A 21,166-nucleotide genomic window follows, 5' to 3' on the forward strand; every position below is an offset into this window, starting at 1 on the left:
CCATGGCCTAGGTTGTCATAACAGGTGACACACCATTCCAGGAGCCTGGCAGTGACATGGCCTGAGTGTCTTAATGAGGGCAACTTCAGAAGAGGGAAACCCCTCAGCTGGCAGTTTCCAGGCTCCCCTGGCTGAGTTCTGGTTTCAGCCACAGCCAGGGCTGGCAACTGGAGCCTTTCTCTTTAGTGGCAAGGAAAGCCGGATATCCCCGCAACATCTCCCATCCAGGCTCCTGCTCGAAATCCTGCCTGGCAGACAGGCCCTGCTTTGGTGAACCTGGCCCTTCATACTGTCTCTGCCCCCTGCCAACTCAGAGGCTCGAGAACCTTGCTCAGCTCCTCCCTACCCCCTCCTCTGCCTTCCTCCCCACTATTCAATTCACCCCCTCTCCCCAACCCACAGCCCTCAGTGGCTTGATGTGGCCACTCAGTTAACTACAGAGACCTCAGCCCAGCTCAGTGCTGCCCTGCCTGTCTCTTAGCATTGCCACCTCTGCATCCCAGGTTGCAGCAACGATGGAGAGCTGACCATCTCCGCAGCCCGTCCTCTGAGCTTTTGCTAGGGCTCTTTCTGCCCTGCCCTATGTTTGATTTCAGCCCTTCTGTCCTTGCTGACCAAGGAGGTCTGATGTCCCCTCCTGTGGGAAGCCCCCCCTGCACTCCCTTGCCTCTCTGTCTCTTGCGGTCTGCACCGCATGATCCCTATCTAAGAGGGGTCTGCTCCTCCCTGGGTTGGGGTGGGTCCCTTCTGCTTATTGTCCCAGTGCCCGGCGTGCAGTAGGGGCTCTGTGCACACCTGTCATATTGAATGTGATTCCCGGTCAAAGGCACAGGAATGAACTGAAAATTGTAAGCCCCAGTGTTTCGCTGAGTTCTGCTGGGTCCTGCTGGCCAGGCCAGGGCAGAGCTGGGTGGGGAAGTTGGAGGGAGAGCAAGTTGCATGGAAATCCCCTGTAGTACTGAGGCTCTGCATCACTCTGGAAGATGAGGGTGGTCTCTGTGCCTGATTATAGGGGCAGAAACAGAGACCAGAGAGGGAGTGGCTCACCCCAGCCGTGCAGATTGGGTTTGAAGCCCAGCTGATCACTCAGCAGCTATGGGACCTGGAGGGAGTTTCTTTGCTTGTGTCAACCAGGAAGGTGATGGAGCAGGGACCCTGGCCTTCCTGACGACACAGCCTGGGAAGATCAGCAACTTCCCTCAGAGACATGGGCAGGTGTGGTGGGGGCAGGTCATAGGAGCACCCCTGCTCTGGCCCATTGGGTTGGAGCTGCCTCTCTCTAGCTCTCTGGCCCTCTCTGCTTGCCCCACTCCAGCCCTCCCTTTCCTCTCAGGGGTGAGCCGCTGTGGCCGATGGTCCCCAGGAAGAGGAAGGCTGTGGGAAGATGGCTGAATCCTTGCTATTAGAGGCTCTGCCACCCCAGGTCCCAGCTTGGCAACCCCCCATGCCCCAATACCATGACTTCCCTTGATGGGATAGATTTGAAGGGGCGGTTATGAGGGATGAGGCTCCTGCTAGAACACAGAGCAACTGGAAGGAGCTCATTGTGGGCCTTACGGTGTTCAGCTGTTCTCTCTGTGGCAGGCTCTGGGTCAAGCCCCAGCTCATGCCACCTACCCTAGACTCACAGCAGCTGCTGGCTGGTGTTCGTTACTGAATGGCAGCATGAGGAGGAGTCTGGAATGTGATGGAGCAGGGATAATGAATCCCATGAGTCACATGGCTGTGGGTTCGAATCCCAGCTCTATCACTTGCTCTACTAGGCGACCTTGGGCAAGTCCCTTGAGTCACTGTCTTAATGTTCCTACACGGCCATTGTTGCTATATCATCTGAAAAATATTATCCACTTCAGGCTCACACCTGCAATCTCAGCACTTTGGGAAGCTGAGGTGGTTGGATCACTTGAGGCCAAGAGTTCGAAACCAGCCTGGCCAACGTGGTGAAACCCTGTCTCTACTTAAAACAAACAAAAAAATACAAAAATTAGCTGGACATAGTGGTGCATGCCTGTGATCCCAGCTACTCAGGAGGCTGAGGTAGGAGAATAGCTTGAACCCGGGAGGCACAGGTTGCAGTGAGCAGAGGTTGCAGTGAGCCGAGACTGCACCACTGCACTCCAGCCTGGGTGACAGAGTGAGACTCTGTTTCAAAAAAAAAAATTATCTACTTCAAAGGGTCAAGTTAAATAATGCATATAGAGATCTGGGCCTAGAACAATAGATAATACCCAAACAAACATACCCATTTCTCAAATGTGGGAATGAAGCCCAGAGAGGTTAATTGACTTGCTCAGGGTCACACAGCCACTAAGTGCTACAGCCAGAATCCACACCCAGGATGGCCTGCCTCCAGGAGTCTGTCCATTCCACAACAGCCTCTGCCAAGCTAAATGGTCTGGGTACCAAGATAATGAATCCTGAGGAATACGGGGGCTGAGGCTTGCTTCCTCCCCGCCCATAAATTGCCTAGAGAGGAGGAAGAAGGGCTGCAAGTACCTGTAATGTAGCAGGAGATAGGACCCAGCTCAGGAGGTGAGCGGGAATACTGGGCCAGAAAGCTGGAGGCCTCTGGATGGGTGGGGCCTCTGAGGAGGCCCCAGGTTTTTTAAGGTGTGAGGCCTGGGGTGGGTGGAAAATCCCAAGGCTACTGTGGGAAAATAAAAGCAGATGGAGCTGCCCCTGCAGGGAAGCCAAACCTCATTTGCCAAGACAATGGTCCACGCCAGGCTGGCCTAGGATGGTCCTGCCCTGCCATCGATCACCCCACCGAGGACAGAGGACACAGCCACCTGCGCCTGCCCTTTGCACACTCAGACACAGATGTACAAATGCTTCCAGAAAACTCCCGGCCCACCCCGCACCCCCCACACACCCCCGCCCGCCACCTTACTCCCTCTGTCTCTCTTTCCCATAGTAACAACAACTACAGTTACTTCACCCTCGCTGTGTCCCGCTCACTCTATAAACCTTTGCTCTCCCGCCAGGCGTGGCAGCTCAGACCTGTAATCTCAGCACTTTGGGAGGCCAAGGCGGGCCTCCCAAAATTATCACTTGAGGTCAAGAGTTTGGGACCAGCCTAGCCAACATGGTGAAACCTTGTCTCTACTTAAAAAAAAAAAAAAAAATGCTGGGCATGTGGTGGCATATGCCGGTAATCCCAGCACTTTGGGAAGCCAAAGTGGACGGATCATGAGGTCAGGAGTTTGAGACCAGCCTGGCCAACATGAAAAAACCCATCTCTATTAAAAATACAAAAAGTAACTGGGCATGTTGGCTAGTGCATGTAATCCCAGCTACTCGGGAGGCTGAGGCAGGAGAATCACTTGAACCTGGGAGGCAGAGGTTACAGTGAGCCGACATCACGCCATTTCACTCCAGCCTGGGCAACAAATGCAAAACTGCATCTCAAAAAAAAACAAAAAAAAAATGGCCGGGCTTGGTATTTCATTCCTGTAATCCCAGCTACTCAAGAGGCGGAGGCAGGAGAATCACTTGAGCCTGGGAGGTGGAAGTTGAGCCAAGATTGCACCACTGTACTCCACCTCACACTGTCCCTGGGGGACAGAGTGAGACTCTGTCTCAAAAAAATAAAAGTTATCTACTTCAAAGGGTCAAGTTAAATAATGCATGTAAAGCTCTGGGCCTAGAACAGTACCTAGATCTCGGCAATGAGCTGATATCATGTCATTCATTGCACTCCAGCTTGGGGAACAGAATGAGATTCCTTCTCAAGAAATAAAAATAAAACAAAATAATAAAAAAGACCTTTACTCTCTAATCCTCACAACAGCTGGCATTTTACAAGAGAGGAAACTGAGGCCCAGAGAGGTTAAGAACCTTGCCCAAGTTGTCTAGCTTCTGCACTGCTCAAGGAGGGCCTCCCGTGAGTCAGCTCAGTGGGTTTGGGCTGACATTGTGAGCTGGAATCTGTAACAGTGACATCTGGGCCTCCACTTCTCATTAGACCTGTGGCCTCTCACCAGGACTGTGCCTTCTCTATCAGTGGGGACACCTGGAGACAAGGACTGTCTTTGCTGGCAGATCAGAAGCTCCATGTTGTGGGACCCTCCCAAGGCCAGAGCTGTGCCTCTTTTATCAGACTGGGAAGTTCCTGAGGACAGCAACTATATCTCTTCTGCTAGATGGGAGGGTCCCCAGGGCAGGGGCTGCTTCTGGCTTAGACTGAGAGCACCCTGCGGGCAGGGGCTGGATCCCCTTGCAGTTGTAGCGTCCTCTAAGGCATGACCTGGCTCTCTCCTGTCCCAACGAGCCAGGACTATGTCCCCCCTCAGATTGGTTTCCGGGAGCAGAAGCCAGGCCTCCCCGTTCAGACTGGAGCAGGTGCCCTTGCCTGGCATCCTGGTTCTGCACACAGAGGGGCTTGGCTAGTGGCTGATCACCGGGTTTCATTCTCCCCTCCAATCTCCATTGCAAGGAGGCAGCGGAGCCCGGCACAGCAAAAGCCAGAACTCTGTGACTGAGAAAGGCCGGTGGAGGGGTAGGTGTAACTCTGGCTGCTCTGAGGCTTAGGGAATGCTGAGAGGCCCCTTCCTTTTTTTTTTTTGAGATGGAGTTTCGCTCTTGTTACTCAGGCTGGAGTGCAATGGCGCATCTCGGCTCACCGCAACCTCCACCTCCTGGGGTCGGGCAATTCTCCTGCCTCAGCCTCCTGAAAGAGGCCCCTTCCTATTGGCCAGGTGGCACTTTGGGGGATACAGAGCCATAGGGAGGCAGGGAGGTGGATAGGGACTAGCCCAGGACGATCAAGGCGCCTGTATGCCACTGAACACCCAGCAGGGCAGCTGCTGTGAGTCCCACCTGCCCCATCTTCTACCCCACCTGCACTGCTGGGTTCCATCCATACCTGGAACACCACCGACACCCACCCACACGCAAATCACACAGGAGCACTGACTTCCTAAGTAGTCAAGTCTCACGGCAGCCTCATAATCCCATTTCACAGAGAAGGAAATAGACTCCTGAAGGGAGGAGATGTGGGGAGGGGTCAGGAGCGGTGTTAGAACACTCATGTCCCAGATTACCTTGGGAAGAGCCCAGCCCAGGAATGAATTTAGAATCCACACAGTGGCTCCCTGACTCTCACGTAGGATATGACTGTTTTGACTGAACAAGAAAATTACCCATTTTCCAGCCCTGGGGTTGTCAGCTCCATCTAAAGAAGACAGAAGTCTGCTCCTAGGGGGCCACGGGCTCCAGGATGCCCTAACTGGAGCTGGGGCTGACTGCAGAGTGGCCACACTGCTAAGAGCAGATGGGGCTTCTGCACCAAACATCTCCAATTCCTGCCATTCCAAGAAGTGTCCATGTGAGTGATGAGGAGTAACAGAGGGAAAAGTTGGGCAGATCAATGTCAAGTTAAAGCAGTTGCTGGGCACAGTGGCTCACGCCTGTAATTCCAGCACTTGGGAGGCCGAGGTGGGAGGATCACTTGAGGCCAGGACTTCGAGACCAACCTGGGCAACATAGGGAGACCTCCTCTCAACTAAAGATAAGAAAAAAATTAGCCTGGCATGATGGTATGTGGTTGTCGTCCCAGCTACTTAGGAGGCTGAGGCAGGAAGATCGCTTGAGCTGGAGAGGTCGAGGCTACAGTGAGCTATGATGGTACCCCTCTACTCCAGCCTGTATGACAGAGCAGAGACCCCGTCTACAAACAAGCAAAAAAAAAGCGGTCTTGGCCGGGCGCGGTGATTCATGTCTATAATCCCAGCACTTTGGGAGGCCGAGGCGGGTGGATCACAAGGTCAAGAGATCGAGACCATCCTGGTCAACATGGTGAAACCCCATCTCTACTAAAAATACAAAATTTAGCTGGGCGTGGTGGCACAGCCTGTAGTCCCAGCTACTCGGGAGGCTGAGGTAGGAGAATTGCTTGAACCAGGAGGCAGAGGTTGTGATGAGCCGAGATTGCGCCATTGCACTCCAGCCTGGGTAATAAGAGCAAAACTCCGTCTCAAAAAAAAAGCGATCTTAAGATCTTCCTGGAACTACGAAGACATGACATTTGAGATGATTCCTGCATTTAGCAAAATGTGTCCTCAGCACTACTGAGTCCTGGGTCTGGGGATATAATTCCTCCCCACAGAGCTGCTAGGCTGGGAGTATCCGGAAGGGACGGAGATTGTGTCCCTAGCCCCTGGCGGCTCAGTCCAGACTCTACTGGACATGATCTGTCCCCTCTCCCCATAGGAGCCTGGCAGTTGAACAGACAGATAGATGGAGAAGTCCTGTCATCGTGGATCACAAATTTTCAGGCTTGCTTGGCAGACTAGACTGGGCCTTTGAGACCACCTAACCCAATGGTCCAGTGGTCCTACTCCCTTGCCAAAAAGAAACATTTTGAGTAGTGCAACTCTTTTCCCAAATGAAATTCGACCTGTAATCCCATACACAAAACCAACAAAACAGTGTTTTATAACCAGTGTAGCACCCCCTAACCACCAGTAATTCCTTTCCCCAAATCAAAACTTTCTCTATTTTATGCAGACACGACTTTAAGCCCTACCTGCCATCAGACTCTCTTTGGCCTCTCCCATGTAGCTTCTGTGCTTTGCCCCAATTTATAATAATTACTTAGTTTAAGGCCAGGCGCGGTGGCTCATGCCTATAATCCCAGCACTTTGGGAGGCTGAGGCAGGCTGATCACAAGGTCAGGAGTTCAAGATCAGCCTGACCAACATAGTGAAACTCCATCTCTACTAAAAATACAAGAATTAAAGAGTTAACTGGGTGTGGTGGTGTGCGCTTGTAATTGCAGCCATTCGGGAAGCTGAGTTAAGAGAATTGTTTAAACCCAGGAGGCAGAGGTTGCAGTGAGCCAAGATTGCACCCCTGCAGGCGGATCATGAGGTCAAGAGATTGAGACCATTCTGTCGAACATGGTGAAACCCCGTCTCTACTAAAATACAAAAATTAGCCGGGTGTGGTGGCAGGTGCCTATAACCCCACCTACTCGGGAGGCTGAGGCAGGAGAGTCGCTTGAACCTGGGAGGCGGAGGTTGCAGTGAGCCGAGATCACACCATTGTACTCCAGCCTGGGCAACAAGAGTGAAACTCCATCTCTAAAACAAATAAAGTAAACCATCTGGGTGTGGTGGCTTATACCTGTAACCCAGCACTTTGGGAGGCCAAGATGGGTGGATTACTTGAGGTCTGGAGTTCAAGACCAGCCTGGCCAACATGGCAAAATCCTGTCCCTACTAAAAGCACAAATTAGCTGGGCGTGGTGACAGCGCCTGTAATCTCAGCTACGCTGGAGGCTGAAGCAAGAGAATTGCTTGGACCCGGGAGGCGGAAGTTGCAGTGAGCTGAGACTGCACCATTGCACTCCAGCCTGGGTGACAGAGCGAGACTCTGTTTCTAAATAAATAAATATCAAGTAAACCAATGAGAAAAAAGAAGCTGTTCTCAGTGATATAAAATAATGTGACGGATATCCGTTACACTCATGGCTGCCCTAACTGGCTTTGATTGTTCATGTTCAGAAAATCCTGGTGCATGCAATGAAGTAGCTGCAAATGGCAGTGGGTCTTTGAAACTGCTCACCTTACATCCCTGGAATACTCTTCAGTGAACCAGAAGCTCAAGTTACGATGGGGCCGTGCCCATGTTCAAATTGGGTAGGGAATGCATTCAAGAGTGTCTGTTATAATTTACTACAGTTTTCAAAATAATTTTAAAAATATATTTTTAAAGTGAAGCTAGAATCAGTTGCTTACAGAACCCCTGAAACATTCCTGCCAAATACGGTGGCACAAATTTGTCTCTTTGGCACACGAGGAGTAGACTTGGGAAAAGGGAGGGAGGTTGATGGGCTCCTGTTCTCCCAGTGGGGGGCTGTCTGCTTCACACCATAATCTTCCCTCACTATCCCAGCATCACTGATATCCCTGACCCAGGATTCCCATCGGACCCGCCTTGGCCAGCAATGACTTGCTTCCTCCAGCCCATATGCAACAGGAAGGCTGATCAGCACAGCAGGAATGCTGGTCTGACAGCTGTCCCGAGAAGCCTGTGGCCAAGCTCCACAGTTGTCCCTCAAGCAGGCAGGGCAGGATCCCCCCAGTCTCCTGGCCCCCAAATGCAAGACTGTTGTGGGGGAGGGGCTCAGAAATCAAAGCTGACTCCAGGCTAGATTCATCACCTTCGTTTGCATACAATGAGGCTGCTTTCCTGCAGCCTCTACAGCTCTCCAACTCTCCCCTAGGATGGAGTGCAGGATGGGGGCTTGAGATAAACCCCTTCCCCTCCCCGGTTAGTATCTGTGTCCCAGTTCCTGGGGCCTCCTGGGCCCGTACAGCACTCAAGGACAAAGATGCCTCTTACCACGAGGATGAGCAGCTGTGTGGGGGAGGCAGGTGGCCCCAGGGCAATGGGGACAAGAACCATGTCCTGTGTGCACCGGGTGCCAGGAGAACCCTGGGCTTGGGATGGGCTTTGCCACTTCCCAGTTGTGCCATCTTGGATTTGTGGCTTACATCCCCCCCAATCCCTAGAGCCTCAGTTTCATCGCTTTAAAAATATGGAAAAGTCTCCCTGATGTGCAGGGCAGTCTAGAGGATAAATGAGATGTGGATGAAAGAAAGAAACGAGGAAGAGCCTGGGCTTCCCAGCTGCTCCGGGGCAGCAGCTCCTACAATTATGATTGCTTTTGCTTTTATTTTTTTTGTTTTTAATGATTCACTAACAGACCTCAGTTGTGAAAGGGGCCGTCTTGGTTGTGGATGTTCCTGCCGTCCCTCAGCAACTCTGGTCCAGGGCGACTCCGGGCTGCTGACTGTGTCCGGCTGCGGGGAGCAGACCCAGGGCCGGCAGCGCAGGCTTTGTGAGCAACCCGGCCGGGGGCAGAACCGTTGCGGGCTGTGGGGAGGCGGCGGTGGGCTGCCTCCTCCTTCCGCCTGGTTGCCTGGTGCTTTGTGACACAGCCTCCAACTGGCTTCCAGAGTGACAGAAATGGATTGGAGCCCTTGGTCGCTCTGGATCCTTGGCACGACTTCTGTAGCAGCCCATGTTTCCTGAGGGGCTCCCTGCCAGGCTGGCATCTCCGCTGCTGGGCTGTGCCAAGAGCTGTGTACAAATCCTTGGGTTGGGGAGAGGGGCCTGTGCAGGCTTCCCCCAGCTCCTCCTCCAGCTCACACACGCTATTGCACATACCCCACACACATGCTTACAAACACGCTTGTGCACACATGCTCACAACACACATTTTCACACACACTCCATGAGCTCTCACACACATGTTCACACATATATGCCCACACATAATCATGCTCACGCATGCTCACAACACACACTCGAACACACTAGTTCACACACACGAACACGCCCACGCACATATTCGCGCTCACACATACAACACCCACACATAAGCTCACACACACCCTCACACTAGCACACACGCGCACACACGCACACATAAGCTCACAACACATACAGTCACACATGCTCACATGTTCACACACATGCACACATTCATGCTCACACATGCTCATAACACACACACATTCTAACACTCCCTCACATATGCTCACAACACACATGTACACATCTATTCATGCTCACACATCACAACACACCCGCACATGCTCACACATGCATTCACACACACATGTCAGATGCTCACAACACACACTCACACATCCTGGAGATTTATTTATGATCTGCTGAGATATAAATTCTCTTTTTTTTTTTTTGAGTCTCTGTCGCCCAGGCTGGGCCAGTGCAGTGGCATAATCTTGGCTCGCTGCAACTTCCACCTCCAGATTCAAGCAATTCTCCTGCCTCAGCCTCCCGAGTAGCTGGGATTACAGGCGCCCGCCATCATGGCCGTCTAATTTTTGTATTTTTAGTAGAGATGGGGTTTCACCATGTTGGCCAGGCTGGCCTCAAACTCCTGACCTCAGCTGATCTGCCCACCTCGGCCTCCCAAAGTGCTGGGATTACAGGTGTGAGCCACTGTGCCCGGCATGATATATAAATTTGATTGTGCTCAACCCACTTCTGTTCTGATCCATGGCTATTGGCACCTATTATGTGCAGAGTCCTGGAGGTGCCACAGAGCAGAGGCGAGACTGGGCAAAGTCCTTCAGAGCTTCCAGTCCAGCCAGGGGCTTAAAAAAAACTAACAGTGCCAGGGCAAAATGACACTCGAGGTCTTCAAAAGCAGGCAGGTCTTCAGGAACAAAGGCATGTGGGAGCACCAAGCGGGAAGACATTGAGTCGAGGGACTGAACAAGGCTTCCTGGAGGAAGGGACATTTGGGTTGAGTCCCAAAGGATGGGCAGGACTTGGACAGAGAGAGATGGGTGAGGGTGGGAGAGGTTCCAGGCAGAGGGGATGGCCAAAGTGAGAACAGAGGGCCAGAAAAGCAGGGGTGTCTTTGGGGCCCAGGGAGCAGTCTCTGTTGCCTGTGAAGGGGAGAAAGTAGAAGCTGGAGCTGCAAAGCTTGGTTGAGGCCACATTACACAAGGTCTTAAGTGCCAAAGAAAGGAGTCTGTGGTTATATGGGAAGGCAGTAGGGAGCCATAGACAGTTTTGAGCAGGTAAGGGTCACAACGCGAGTAGCCATACCACCAGTATGTGCTGGGTCTGGGGAGAGGAGGGACCACCCGTGAGTGCTCTGGCACTGCACACTGAAATCCCACTTCCTCTGCCCCATGTTGGCTGCCTGTGTGATTTGTGGGGCTTGAAGGGTGGGAGGGAACAAAGATGGTACTCAGACTGGGGTTCCTGAGGACCGTGTACTGACCCACAGCCAAAGAGGGTCTTGGCAATGGAGCTTGGGAAGTTGGTGGTCTGGGTGGGACCACATTGCTTGGGGGTGTTGGAGTGGGGTGGGAGTGGGGTTCATCTCCCAGCTCTGCAGGGGAGGAGCTGTCCTCCAAGGCCAGCACTGAGGCTGGCTCTGAGGGTCACTGACAGCCTTGTGCGTCCCCGGGGACAGCAGGCTAGCTGAGAAGCTGGCCACCTCTCTGCTGAGCCTCCTTTGCTCTCTTGCTTGCGCTGTCTAGGTTTTCCACCTTATTCCCCTCAACCTCCAGGACAAGGAGGCGGGGGTGACTCCATTCATTGGCCAGCATCCCGAAGCTTCCCTGTCCCCCGGATGCTCTTTGGGCTTCTCCCAGGCTGTTAAGGTCCCTGCAGGACTGAAAGGCAGGGCTGGGGCTCAGGCACGGATGGCATCCCACATGCGCGTGGCCTTTCCAGTCACAGGGAGAGCAGAGGGCAAAGTCTGGCAGCGGTCAGGCTAAACGCCAGCCCAGAGAGCAGCCCCGATTCACGGTCCTGAAGCAGGATGGAAGTTCCCTCTGCACCGAACAATGCTTGAGTGACAGGGCTTTCAAGTGGGCCCTTCCCCCCACCTCAGGAATGGCGGGGGCAGGGGGGCACAGGCCCAGCTTCCTGAGCCCCGGCCTCAGGAGCACTTGTTAGGGAAAGGCTGGAGGAGGCAAGGTGGGGGGCAGAGCCTTGCGTTGCTGGTGAGGTGACTAGGACAGTAGCAGGGACTGAAGCACAGGGGCTGTGGCCTTAGGAATGGATGGGTGTGAGAGAGACAGGGTTGTCACAGCAAGCCTGTCCCAGGGTCCCATGCACTTCACCAAGGCTCACCCAGGATCTTCAGGCAGATCCCAGGATAGGGGACAAGATGGAAAGTGATGGTCACCTCCTTGTCTCCGCCCATGGTTCTAGGAAGAGCTCAGCTGTGGGCAGTGGAGGCCGGGGCCCAGGCTCCCAGGGGATCAGGATGTGCCAGGCCTGGATGGAGGCAGAGCTGGGTGAAGCCACCACAGACACTGAGAGGCTGGAGGAGGTGTTTCCTCCCTCCCCTCCCCTCTGGTGAGCCTGCTCAGGGCTTCCAGGGCACAGCAGTTTCACTGCCCTACGACCCTCGCTTGGCGTCGGCTAAGGTGACACTGGGTTGCCAGCATGGGGGCTGCAGGGAGAGGCGCCGGGAAGCAGGGAAATGTCCCAGGCCCATCAACCTTTCCTCAGCCCTGGGCAATTATACTGTCATAAATCACAAAAAAAGATGGTGTAAGCTCCCTTGCCAGACTAGTGGAATACTCGGGAGGCCATTTCAGTTAGCCCAGCTACCCCGTGCACAGGTCCAGGATGGGTGAGGCTGGTGCAGTGGAGGGGGTTCATGGGGGAGCCACTGCGGGTGGCATACGGGGCCGGGGGTGTCCAGAGCCTGACAGACACCCCCACCGTCCCCAGAGCTGCAGCTTCTCCCTTCAGTGTGAGGGAGGACACTGGGTCCCCTGAGGGGGCTGTCCTGAGGGTAGGTGGGGTTGGCTCATTCCACCCTGCAGGGATCAGAGCCAAGTCTGCAAAGCTGTCCCCAAAGTCCCTCAGCCCAAAAATGGGACAGTGTCAGCACATTCTGGGGCCTCAGAGCTCATCCTGGGAGAAGAAGAAAAAGGCTGAGCGGGGTCCTCCTGGGACAGCCACGGGGGTTCAGGGCTCAGGACAGAAATGTCGCAGTGCTACTTACTAGGTGTGACTTGACTCTCAGAGCCTTCATTGCCACTTCAGAAAAATGGAGAAAATAACAGGAGCCATTTCAGAGAGCTGTTGAAAAGGCTAGGTGACATGAATTCACACAAAGCACTTAAGGGGAGTTCTGCCTACAGCCTGTGCTCAAGGGCTTTTACTCCATTTGTATGGAATTAGGCACTGAGTCAAGTCTCAGGGGCTACAGGAAGATTTCTGGGCTCTGAGGGACTCAGTTCCCTTCTAGGGAACTTGGCAAGGGGCAGAGGTTTGTGCAGAGAAAGGAATTCTAGACTAATCTGGAACCTCGATGACACGATTTAAGCCGGGGCTTTTTAGCCTTGGCACTGTTGTCTTTCTGGCTCGGTGATTCTTGGTTTGGGGGGCCGTCCTGCACACTGTCGGGCATCGAGCAGCACCCCCGGCCTCTAGCCTCTACATGCCAGTAGGACGTCCAGCTGCTGTTGTTATTGTTGTTGTTTTTTGAGACGGAGTCTCACTCTGTCACCCAGGCTGGAGTGCAGAGGTGTGATCTTGGCTCACTGCAACCTCCACCTCCCAGGTTCAAGCAATTCTCCTGGCTCAGCCTCCTGAGTAGCTGGGATTACAGGCACTCACCACCGTATCTGGCTAATTTTTTATATTTTTAGTAGAGACGGGGTTTCACCATGTTAGCCAGGATGCTCTCGATCTCCTGACCTTGTGATTCACCCACCTCAGCCTCCCAAAGTGCTGGGATTACAGACGTGAGCCACCCCCCCCAACCACACTCCCCAGTTTTGACAACTAAAATATGTCTCCAGGCATTGCCACATGTCCCTGGGGGCAAAATCTCCCTCAGTGGCTGTTGAGATAAGCTGAGTTTTGCCGGGCTCGGTGGCTCACGCCTATAACCCCAGCACTTTGGGAGGCCGAGGCGGGGGGATCACAAGGTCAAGAGATCGAGACCATCCTGGTCAACAAGGTGAAACCCCAACTCTTCTAAAAATACAAAAATTAGCTGGGCATGGTGTAGCCTGTAGTCCCAGCTACTCGGGAGGCTGAGGCAGGAGAATTGCTTGAACCCAGGAGGCGGAGGTTGCGGTGAGCTGAGATCATGCCATTGCACTCCAACCTGGGTAACAACAGCGAAACTCCATCTCAAAAAAAAAAAAAGAAGAGATAAGCTGAGCTTTAATTTGAGTGAGGGGCCAAAGAGGGGCTGCGTGTATAGGTGTTGCTTTTCTTGCAGGGAGGAGCCAATGGCTGGGCCTGCCATCCACACCGGCCCCATGCTGTTCCTCGCCCTCCTGCTGCCCCTGGAGCTGAGCCTGGCAGGTGCCCTTGCACCTGGGACCCCTGCTCGGAACCTCCCTGAGAATCACATTGACCTCCCAGGCCCAGCGCTATGGACGCCTCAGACCAGCCACCACCGCCGGCGGGGCCAGGGCAAGAAGGAGTGGGGCCCAAGCCTACCCAGCCAGGCCCAGGATGGGGCTGTGGTCACCGCCACCAGGCAGGCCTCCAGGCTGCCAGAGGCTGAGGAGCCGCTGCCTGAGCAGAGTCCTGCAGGCCTGCTGCAGGACAAGGACCTGCTCCTGGGGCTGGCATTGCCTTACCCTGAGAAGGAGAACCGACCTCCAGGTTGGGAGAGGGCCAGGAAACGCAGCAGGGAGCACAAGAGGCGCAGGGACAGGCTGAGGCTGCACAGAGGTAGCTGGAGAACTGGGAGGGGTGGGGATGGGGGGCTTCCTGCTGTGGACTGAGGGGAGCAGGAAACGATGCAGGGAAGGGTCAGAGGTGTGAGGTCCCTGGGAGGACATCCAGAGGAGAGAAGAGGTGTCCCTGAAGCCAGAGGGACCTGGTAAGGGGGGGAGGCTGGGAGAGGCCTGGGGATAGAGCATGGGAAGGGGAGAGAGATGTGTTGCAATAGAATCTGTCTTATTAGCAGATCGTCCTCCTGAATCAGGAAGTTCTACTTTGTATCTGACCTAAATTTCTCCTGCTTTAAGTTCTGAGTAGAGATGGAACAGTTCCATGCCCTCCAAGCATATTCCTTACTCAACTCTGAAGCACCGGGTGGGGGTAAGAACCTAGACTCTGAAGCCAGGTCTGCCCGAGATCAGGTCCTGTCTCCACCACTTATTTGGGTGTGGGCCTGGGCAAGTTATCTTTCTGTTCCTCAGTTTCCCCTCTGAAAAGTGAGGAGACTGGTCCTGTCTACCCTCAGTGTCGTTGCAGAGAACTTGATTAGTGGGACACTTGGAGCTCAGCTGGCAGGGCCATGAGTTATTGTTCTGTTTTTTTTTTGTTTTTTTTTTTTTTTTGAGACGGAGTTTCACTCTGTCGCCCAGGCTGGAGTGCGGTGGCGCAGTCTGGGCTCACTGTAACCTCTACCTCCCGGGTTCAAGCGACTCTGCTGCCTCAGCCTCCTGAGTAGCTGGGATTACAGCATGCACCACCAGGCCGGCTAATTTTGTATTTTTAGTAGGATGGGGTTTCTCCATGTTGGTCAGGCTGGTCTTGATCTCCAGACCTCAGGTGATCTGCCTGCCTGGCCTCCCAAAGAGCTGGGATTACAGGCGTGAGCCACCGCGCCCAGCCTGTTGTTCTGGTTAATCCCAGCTCCCTCCTGATGCCAAATCAGTGTCCTCCAACCCGGATGCAGGTGACTCCAGGAGAGGCGTCACTTGCCTACCCCTCCTGCCTCTGCCTTGTTCATCTGGGTGCCCCCCAGCCCTTCCCACCTTCCTTAACATTTACCCCACATCCCCTGGGAGCGAGCCTGCCCCCTGCTGGCCCAGGCTCTCCCCTCCCGGTACCCATTAGCTCCACCCAAGTGGCTCCTCCCAGCCTTGCCTGGCCCTAAGTCAGGGAACTGGGCTTCTAAGCTCTCTGTGACAAGACTGCCTCTAGGGGCATGCTGAGTGCCACAAACAGAGTGGCAGGGTTCTTCGGCAGGAAGGCAATGGAGCCTCAATGGCCCTTCTTGTGCAAACAACTGGGGCTGGCTTCCCTGCAAGGCCTACTGAGAACCCCGCAGGTGAGCTGAGGTGAGACGTGGTCCCCAGCCTCAACTTTCAGCCTCCCACTCCTGGGGTCACCTGTGTCAGCTTTCAGGGGGAGGACACTGGCACCCTTGAGAACAGCTGGAGGGCACACATGGGGTGTGGACCCGTCCTGCTGGGTTCCTGCTCCCCCAGCTCCAGGGCTGCAGCGGGGCCTCCTGGGAGATTTGATAGGGTGAGGAGGAGGCAGGAACAGAGAAGATCTGCTGACAGCTGGCTGTGACACCTGAGGCCAGGCCAGGCATGGTGGCTCATGCCTGTAATCCCAGCACTTTGGGAGGCTGAGGCAGGCAGGTCACTTGAGGCCAGGAGTTCTAGGCCAGCCTAGAACATGGAGAAACCCCATCTCTACCAAAAATACAAAAATTAGCCAGGTATGGTGGCACATGCCTGTAATCCCAGCTACTCAGGAGGCTGAGGTGGGAGAATCACTTGAACCCTGGAGGCGGAGATTGCAGTGAGCTGAGATCATGTCACTGTGCTCCTGCCTGGGTGACAGAGCAAGTCATGGGCTTGGACTTGCTGGAATGTTGCTTTACAGGGAGAATCCCTGGGCTGTCTCCCCAGTGACACCGTAAGTTCTTCCAAGACATTTTCCTCCGAGTTCCCCATTTCCCCCTCCTGAGAAGGGTAGGAAGCAGGGATGGGGCCCAACCAAGGGCTTGTCACACAGTTCCTGCTGCCTCCCGGATTGCAGCATAAAACATGGGTTCTACTACAGACTGCCACGAGGCAGCAAGCAGATGCAGCCTCTGTGCTCCCCGCCCTGTGTCTCAGGCCGAGCATTGGTTCGAGGTCCCAGCTCCCTGATGAAGAAGGCAGAGCTCTCTGAAGCCCAGGCGCTGGATGCAGCCATGGAGGAATCCTCTACCAGCCTGGCCCCCACCATGTTCTTCCTCACCACCTTTGAGGCAGCACCTGCCACAGAAGAGTCCCTGATCCTGCCCATCACCTCCCTGCGGCCCCAGGTAAGGGGTCCTCAAACAGCCTCAGAGCTGAAAGGGTCCCTGAGCCCATGTCATGAAAATCCCTCTTAATGCATGCAGGGAGACTGAGGCATGGGGGCAGGAGGCCACAGAGCTTAGATTGAAACCAGATCTCATGCTGCCCATCCAGTCTAGCTCCAGCCCTGGCGGGTGCTCCTCCTGACAGGAGACTGCCATTATCCAGGACAAAGTGGTCCCGGGGGCCACTCTGGGGACAGCCAAGGAGGCAAGTGGCGGTTCTGCACGCTGGTGTCTGCGTGGAGAGCAGTGAGGCCTGGGGAGGAGCTTTCTGCATACAAAGGGGCATGAAGCATAATAATGGAGATTTTTACGTTTTTTTTTTTTTTGAAACGGAGTCTTGATCTGTTGCCTGACTGGAGTGCAGTGGCATGATCTCGGCTCACGTCAATCTCTACCTCCCAGGTTCAAGCAATTCTCCTGCCTCAGCCTCCCAAGTAGCTGGGACTATAGGCACCTGCCACCACACCCGGCTAAGTTTTGTATTTTTAGCAGAGACAGGATTTCATTATGTTGGTCAGTTGACCTCAATCTCCTGACCTCGTGATCCGCCCACTTTGGCCTCCCAAAGTGCTGGGATTACAGGCATGAGCCACTGTGCCCGGCCAATAATGGTGATATTTAAAAACCATGTCCTCAAGACCCAGATTTAATAAGCATTCGCTACCACTTGGACCCATCTGCCTCAGATCTTTAACAAAGATATGTGGGCCGGGCGTGTTGGCTCACACCTGTAATTCCAACACTGTAGAAGGCCAAGGCGGGAGGGTCACTTGAGCCCAGGAATTCGAGATTATCCTGGGCAACATAGTGAGACCCTGTGTCTACAAAACTTTTAAAAAATTAGCCAGGCAGGCCGGGCACGGTGGCTCACGCCTATAATCCCAGCACTTTGGGAGGCCGAGGCGGGTGGATCATGAGGTCAAGAGATCGAGACCATCCTGGTCAACAAGGTGAAACCCCGTCTCTACTAAAAATACAAAAATTAGCTGGGCATGGTGGTGCGCGCCTGTAGTCCCAGCTACTCGGGAGGCTGAGGCAGGAGAATTGCTTGAACCCAGGAGGCAGAGGTTTCGGTGAGCCGAGATCGTGCCATTGCACTCCAGTCTGGGTAACAACAGCGAAACTCCGTCTCAAAAAAACATAAAAAATAAAAAATAAATTTAAAAATTAAAAAATTAGCCAGGCATGAGGGTGTGTGCCTGTAGTCCCAGCTACTGGGGAGGCTGAGGTGAGAGGATCGCTTGAGCCCAGGAGGTCAGGACTGTAGTGAGCCATGATCGCACTACTGCACTCCAGCCCAGGCGACAGAGTGAGACCCTGTCTCAAGGAAAAAAAATATAGAGAGAGAAAGTAAGCGAGCAAATGTGGCAAAAACACTCCCCACCGGCGATTCTAGAAGAGGGGTTATAGGAGCTTACTGCATCATTCTTGCACCTCTTCTGTGGCTTTGAAAGGTTTTCCAAATAAAATTATTTAAAAGGATCAATAATATATAAGAAATAATACATAAAAAAGAAATAGGCCAGGCGCAGTTGGTGGCTCACGCCTGTAATCCCAGCACTTTGGGAGGCTGAGGCGGGCGGATCACCTGAGGTCAGGAGTTTGAGACCAGCCTGGCCAACATGGTGAAACCCTGTCTCTACAAAAATACAAAATAAATAAAACTTTTTTTTTTTTGAGACGGAGTTTCGCTGTTGTTACCCAGACTGGAGTGCAATGGCACAATCTCGGCTCACCCCAACTGCCGCCTCCTGGGTTCAAGCAATTCTCCTGCCTCAGCCTCCCGAGTAGCTGGGACTACAGGCGTGCACCACCATGCCCAGCTAATTTTTGTATTTTTAGTAGAGACGGGGTTTCACCTTGTTGAACAGGATGGTCTCGATCTCTTGACCTCGTGATCCACCCGCCTTGGCCTCCCAAAGTGCTGGGATTACAGGCATGAGCCACCATGCCCAGCCAAATAAAACTTTTTTTAGCATCAAATCTTTCTTATCCTTTTTTCGGGTCTTGCACTCCCTTGAGATTGTGAGAAAGCTGCAGACAGTTTCCCACGAATACATGGTTATCCATCTTGTTGTCCAAGGCCCCCTGCAGCCCAGCCTAGAAGGTACAGCTCTTGTCCATGTCCTCGTGCCCGCACGTGCCCGTACATGCCCGTGTGTAGATCCAGCCATGACCTCTAGCCCTCTGCATTCCTGGGGCCACTGGCTCAGGCTGTGAGTGGGACTGAGCCCTGGTTGTGGCCTCAGTGGTGCCGCAGAGAGCTGGCAACCTCTGCAGGGAGAGGAAGAGATAGGAAGGTCCAGTGAGTGGCTGGGCTACATCCACCTCCCTCCTGGTGGGCTTAAAGACCGTGAGCAAGCAAGATTGTCTTCACGGCCGAGCGCGGTGGCTCATGCCTGTAATCCTAGCACTTTGGGAGGCCAAATCGGGTGGATCACATGGTCAGGAGATTGAGACCATCCTGGCTAACACAGTGAAACCCCGTCTCTACTCAAAATACAAAAAATTAGCCAGGCGTGGTGGCACATGCCTGTAGTCCCAGCTACTCAGGAGACTGAGGCAAGAGAATCACTTGAACCCGGGAGGTGGAGGTTGCAGTGAGCCAAGATCACACCACTGCACTACAGCCTGGGCAACAGAACAAGACTCTGTCTTAAAAAAAAAAAAAAAAAAATTGCCTTCCCAGCCTGTGGGTGGCCTCTGCCCCTCCTCAGAGGGCCTGGTGGGTAATTTACCTGTGTATGTCTGCATGAGCTCTCTTGAGTAATGGCTGCACAGGGAAGGAATGGCCCTAGTGGCCATTGGAACAGGAGCCTCGGACAGCCGTCTTTATGTCCTTGGGCTGAGACTCCAGGCTGCCCAGCAGAGGATGAGGTGGCCTCTGAGAAGCGGCTCCTTTGGCCTCTGGCCTTGGGACCCCACACTCCTGCTTCCATGGATTTGAAGGATCCAACATCTGCCTTCTCCACTGTCTCCGGCAGGCACAGCCCAGGCCTGACGGGGAGGTGATGCCCACACTGGACATGGCCTTGTTCGACTGGACCGATTATGAAGATTTAAAACCTGATGGCTGGCCCTCTGCAAAGAAGAAAGGTATGCCCACCTACCCCATCACCTTCCAAGCCTGGACGCCCTGCCCTCTGGCACTATCTGTTGAGGTGGGGTCCCAGTGAGCCCTGTCTCATCTTCAGATGTCCAAAGCTGGGACTCAGGGAGAGGAGGAGCATGGAGTCCAACGTGGAAACGCGCTTGGAATGTAGAATGCGGTCACGTGCTTGTCACGTGCCACACACTTCCTTGTTTCCACTCACGTTACCCTGGGGGAAAATACCTGTTAGGTCTATAGTATTGCGGATCCCATTTTAGAGGAGAGAAAACTGAGGCAGAGAGAGAGAGGGGTCTAGTGCCTTGTCCAAGCCACACGGTGGGGTGGTGGCATGAGCACTTTCACACCTGAGTCCCTGTGCTCAACCTCTGCTCCGTTGGGCCCCAGTTTCTGACGACAGATCTTGTCCCCAGAGAAACACCGGAGTAAGCTCTCCAGTGATGGTAACGAAACATCACCAGCCGAAGGGGAACCATGCGACCATCACCAAGACTGCCTGCCAGGTACCAGCCAGCACCCACATTCAAGGCACCAGGCTGGGTGCTGGGAGGAAACCTGGGTGGAAGTGGGGGTTCCCATGTGTGCAGAACCTGAGGATCCTTCATGGATGATAAATAACAACAACAGCTGCCACTTTCCTGAGAGTTGCCATCAGACAATAATTCATTTAATACATTACTCACAGCCAGGCACAGTGGCTCACGCCTGTAATCTCAGCACTTTGGGAGGCTGAGGTGGGTGGATCACTTGAGATCAGGTGTTCAAGACCAGCCCGGCCAACATGGTGAAATCCCATCTCTACTACAAATACAAAAATTAGCTGGGCGTGGTGGCTCACGCCTGTAATCCCAGCTACTCTGGAGGCTCAGACAGGAGATTCAATCACTTGAACCTGGGAGGCGGAGGTTGCAGTGAGCTGGGATCACACCAGTGCACTCCAGCCTGGACAACAAGAGCAAAACTCAGTGTCAAAAAAATAAAAAATAATACATTACTCACAACAACCCAGTTTTCAAGCCAGAAGATTGAGCCCCAGAGGGGCAGTTCTTGCCCAGGGTCACACAGTTAAGAAGTGGCTCCAAGCTGGGTCAGCCTGGCTGGAAAGCCTGTCCACCACAGCCCCACACTGCCTTAGGTCAGATGATCCTCTCACCCTCTTCCTCCTGACACCAGGCAGAGCTTAACACTGTCCTTGTCCCCTCACTGCACTGTCGGGCATTCTGGGGATGTTTTTGGTGACATCCTCACTGTTCAGCAGCTGTCCCCATGGAGACAGTCTAAAAACAAGAAGCCGGACATTGGAACTAATACCCTAAACCCCTGGCCCTTGAGTGTATGTCACGCCCTCCAGGAAGCAGATACTGAAGTAAGCCACAAGTGTGAGGCTGGGCTTAGTGGCTCATGTCTATAATCCCAGCACTATGGAGGCCGAGGCGGGAGGATCGCATAAGCACAGGAGTTCAAGACCAGCCTGGCCAACATGGGAAGAC

The 21,166-nt window shown here is 53.8% G+C and overlaps 1 protein-coding gene across 1 annotated transcript in view; it reads left to right on the forward strand.

The window, feature by feature from the left end:
• DRAXIN (dorsal inhibitory axon guidance protein) overlaps positions 1–21,166 on the forward strand; it is a 31,299-nt gene that overhangs the window by 1,914 nt on the left and 8,219 nt on the right. Inside the window, exons 2-5 of the mRNA XM_035307740.3 lie at positions 13,745–14,205; positions 16,338–16,528; positions 19,552–19,663; positions 20,090–20,179. Coding sequence (XP_035163631.3) covers positions 13,755–14,205; positions 16,338–16,528; positions 19,552–19,663; positions 20,090–20,179 — 844 coding nt within the window. The 5' untranslated portion in view covers positions 13,745–13,754. The remainder of the gene's footprint in view (positions 1–13,744; positions 14,206–16,337; positions 16,529–19,551; positions 19,664–20,089; positions 20,180–21,166) is intronic.

Source organism: Callithrix jacchus, chromosome 7 (assembly GCF_049354715.1).
Source record: "Callithrix jacchus isolate 240 chromosome 7, calJac240_pri, whole genome shotgun sequence".
Classification (NCBI taxonomy): domain Eukaryota; kingdom Metazoa; phylum Chordata; class Mammalia; order Primates; family Cebidae; genus Callithrix; species Callithrix jacchus.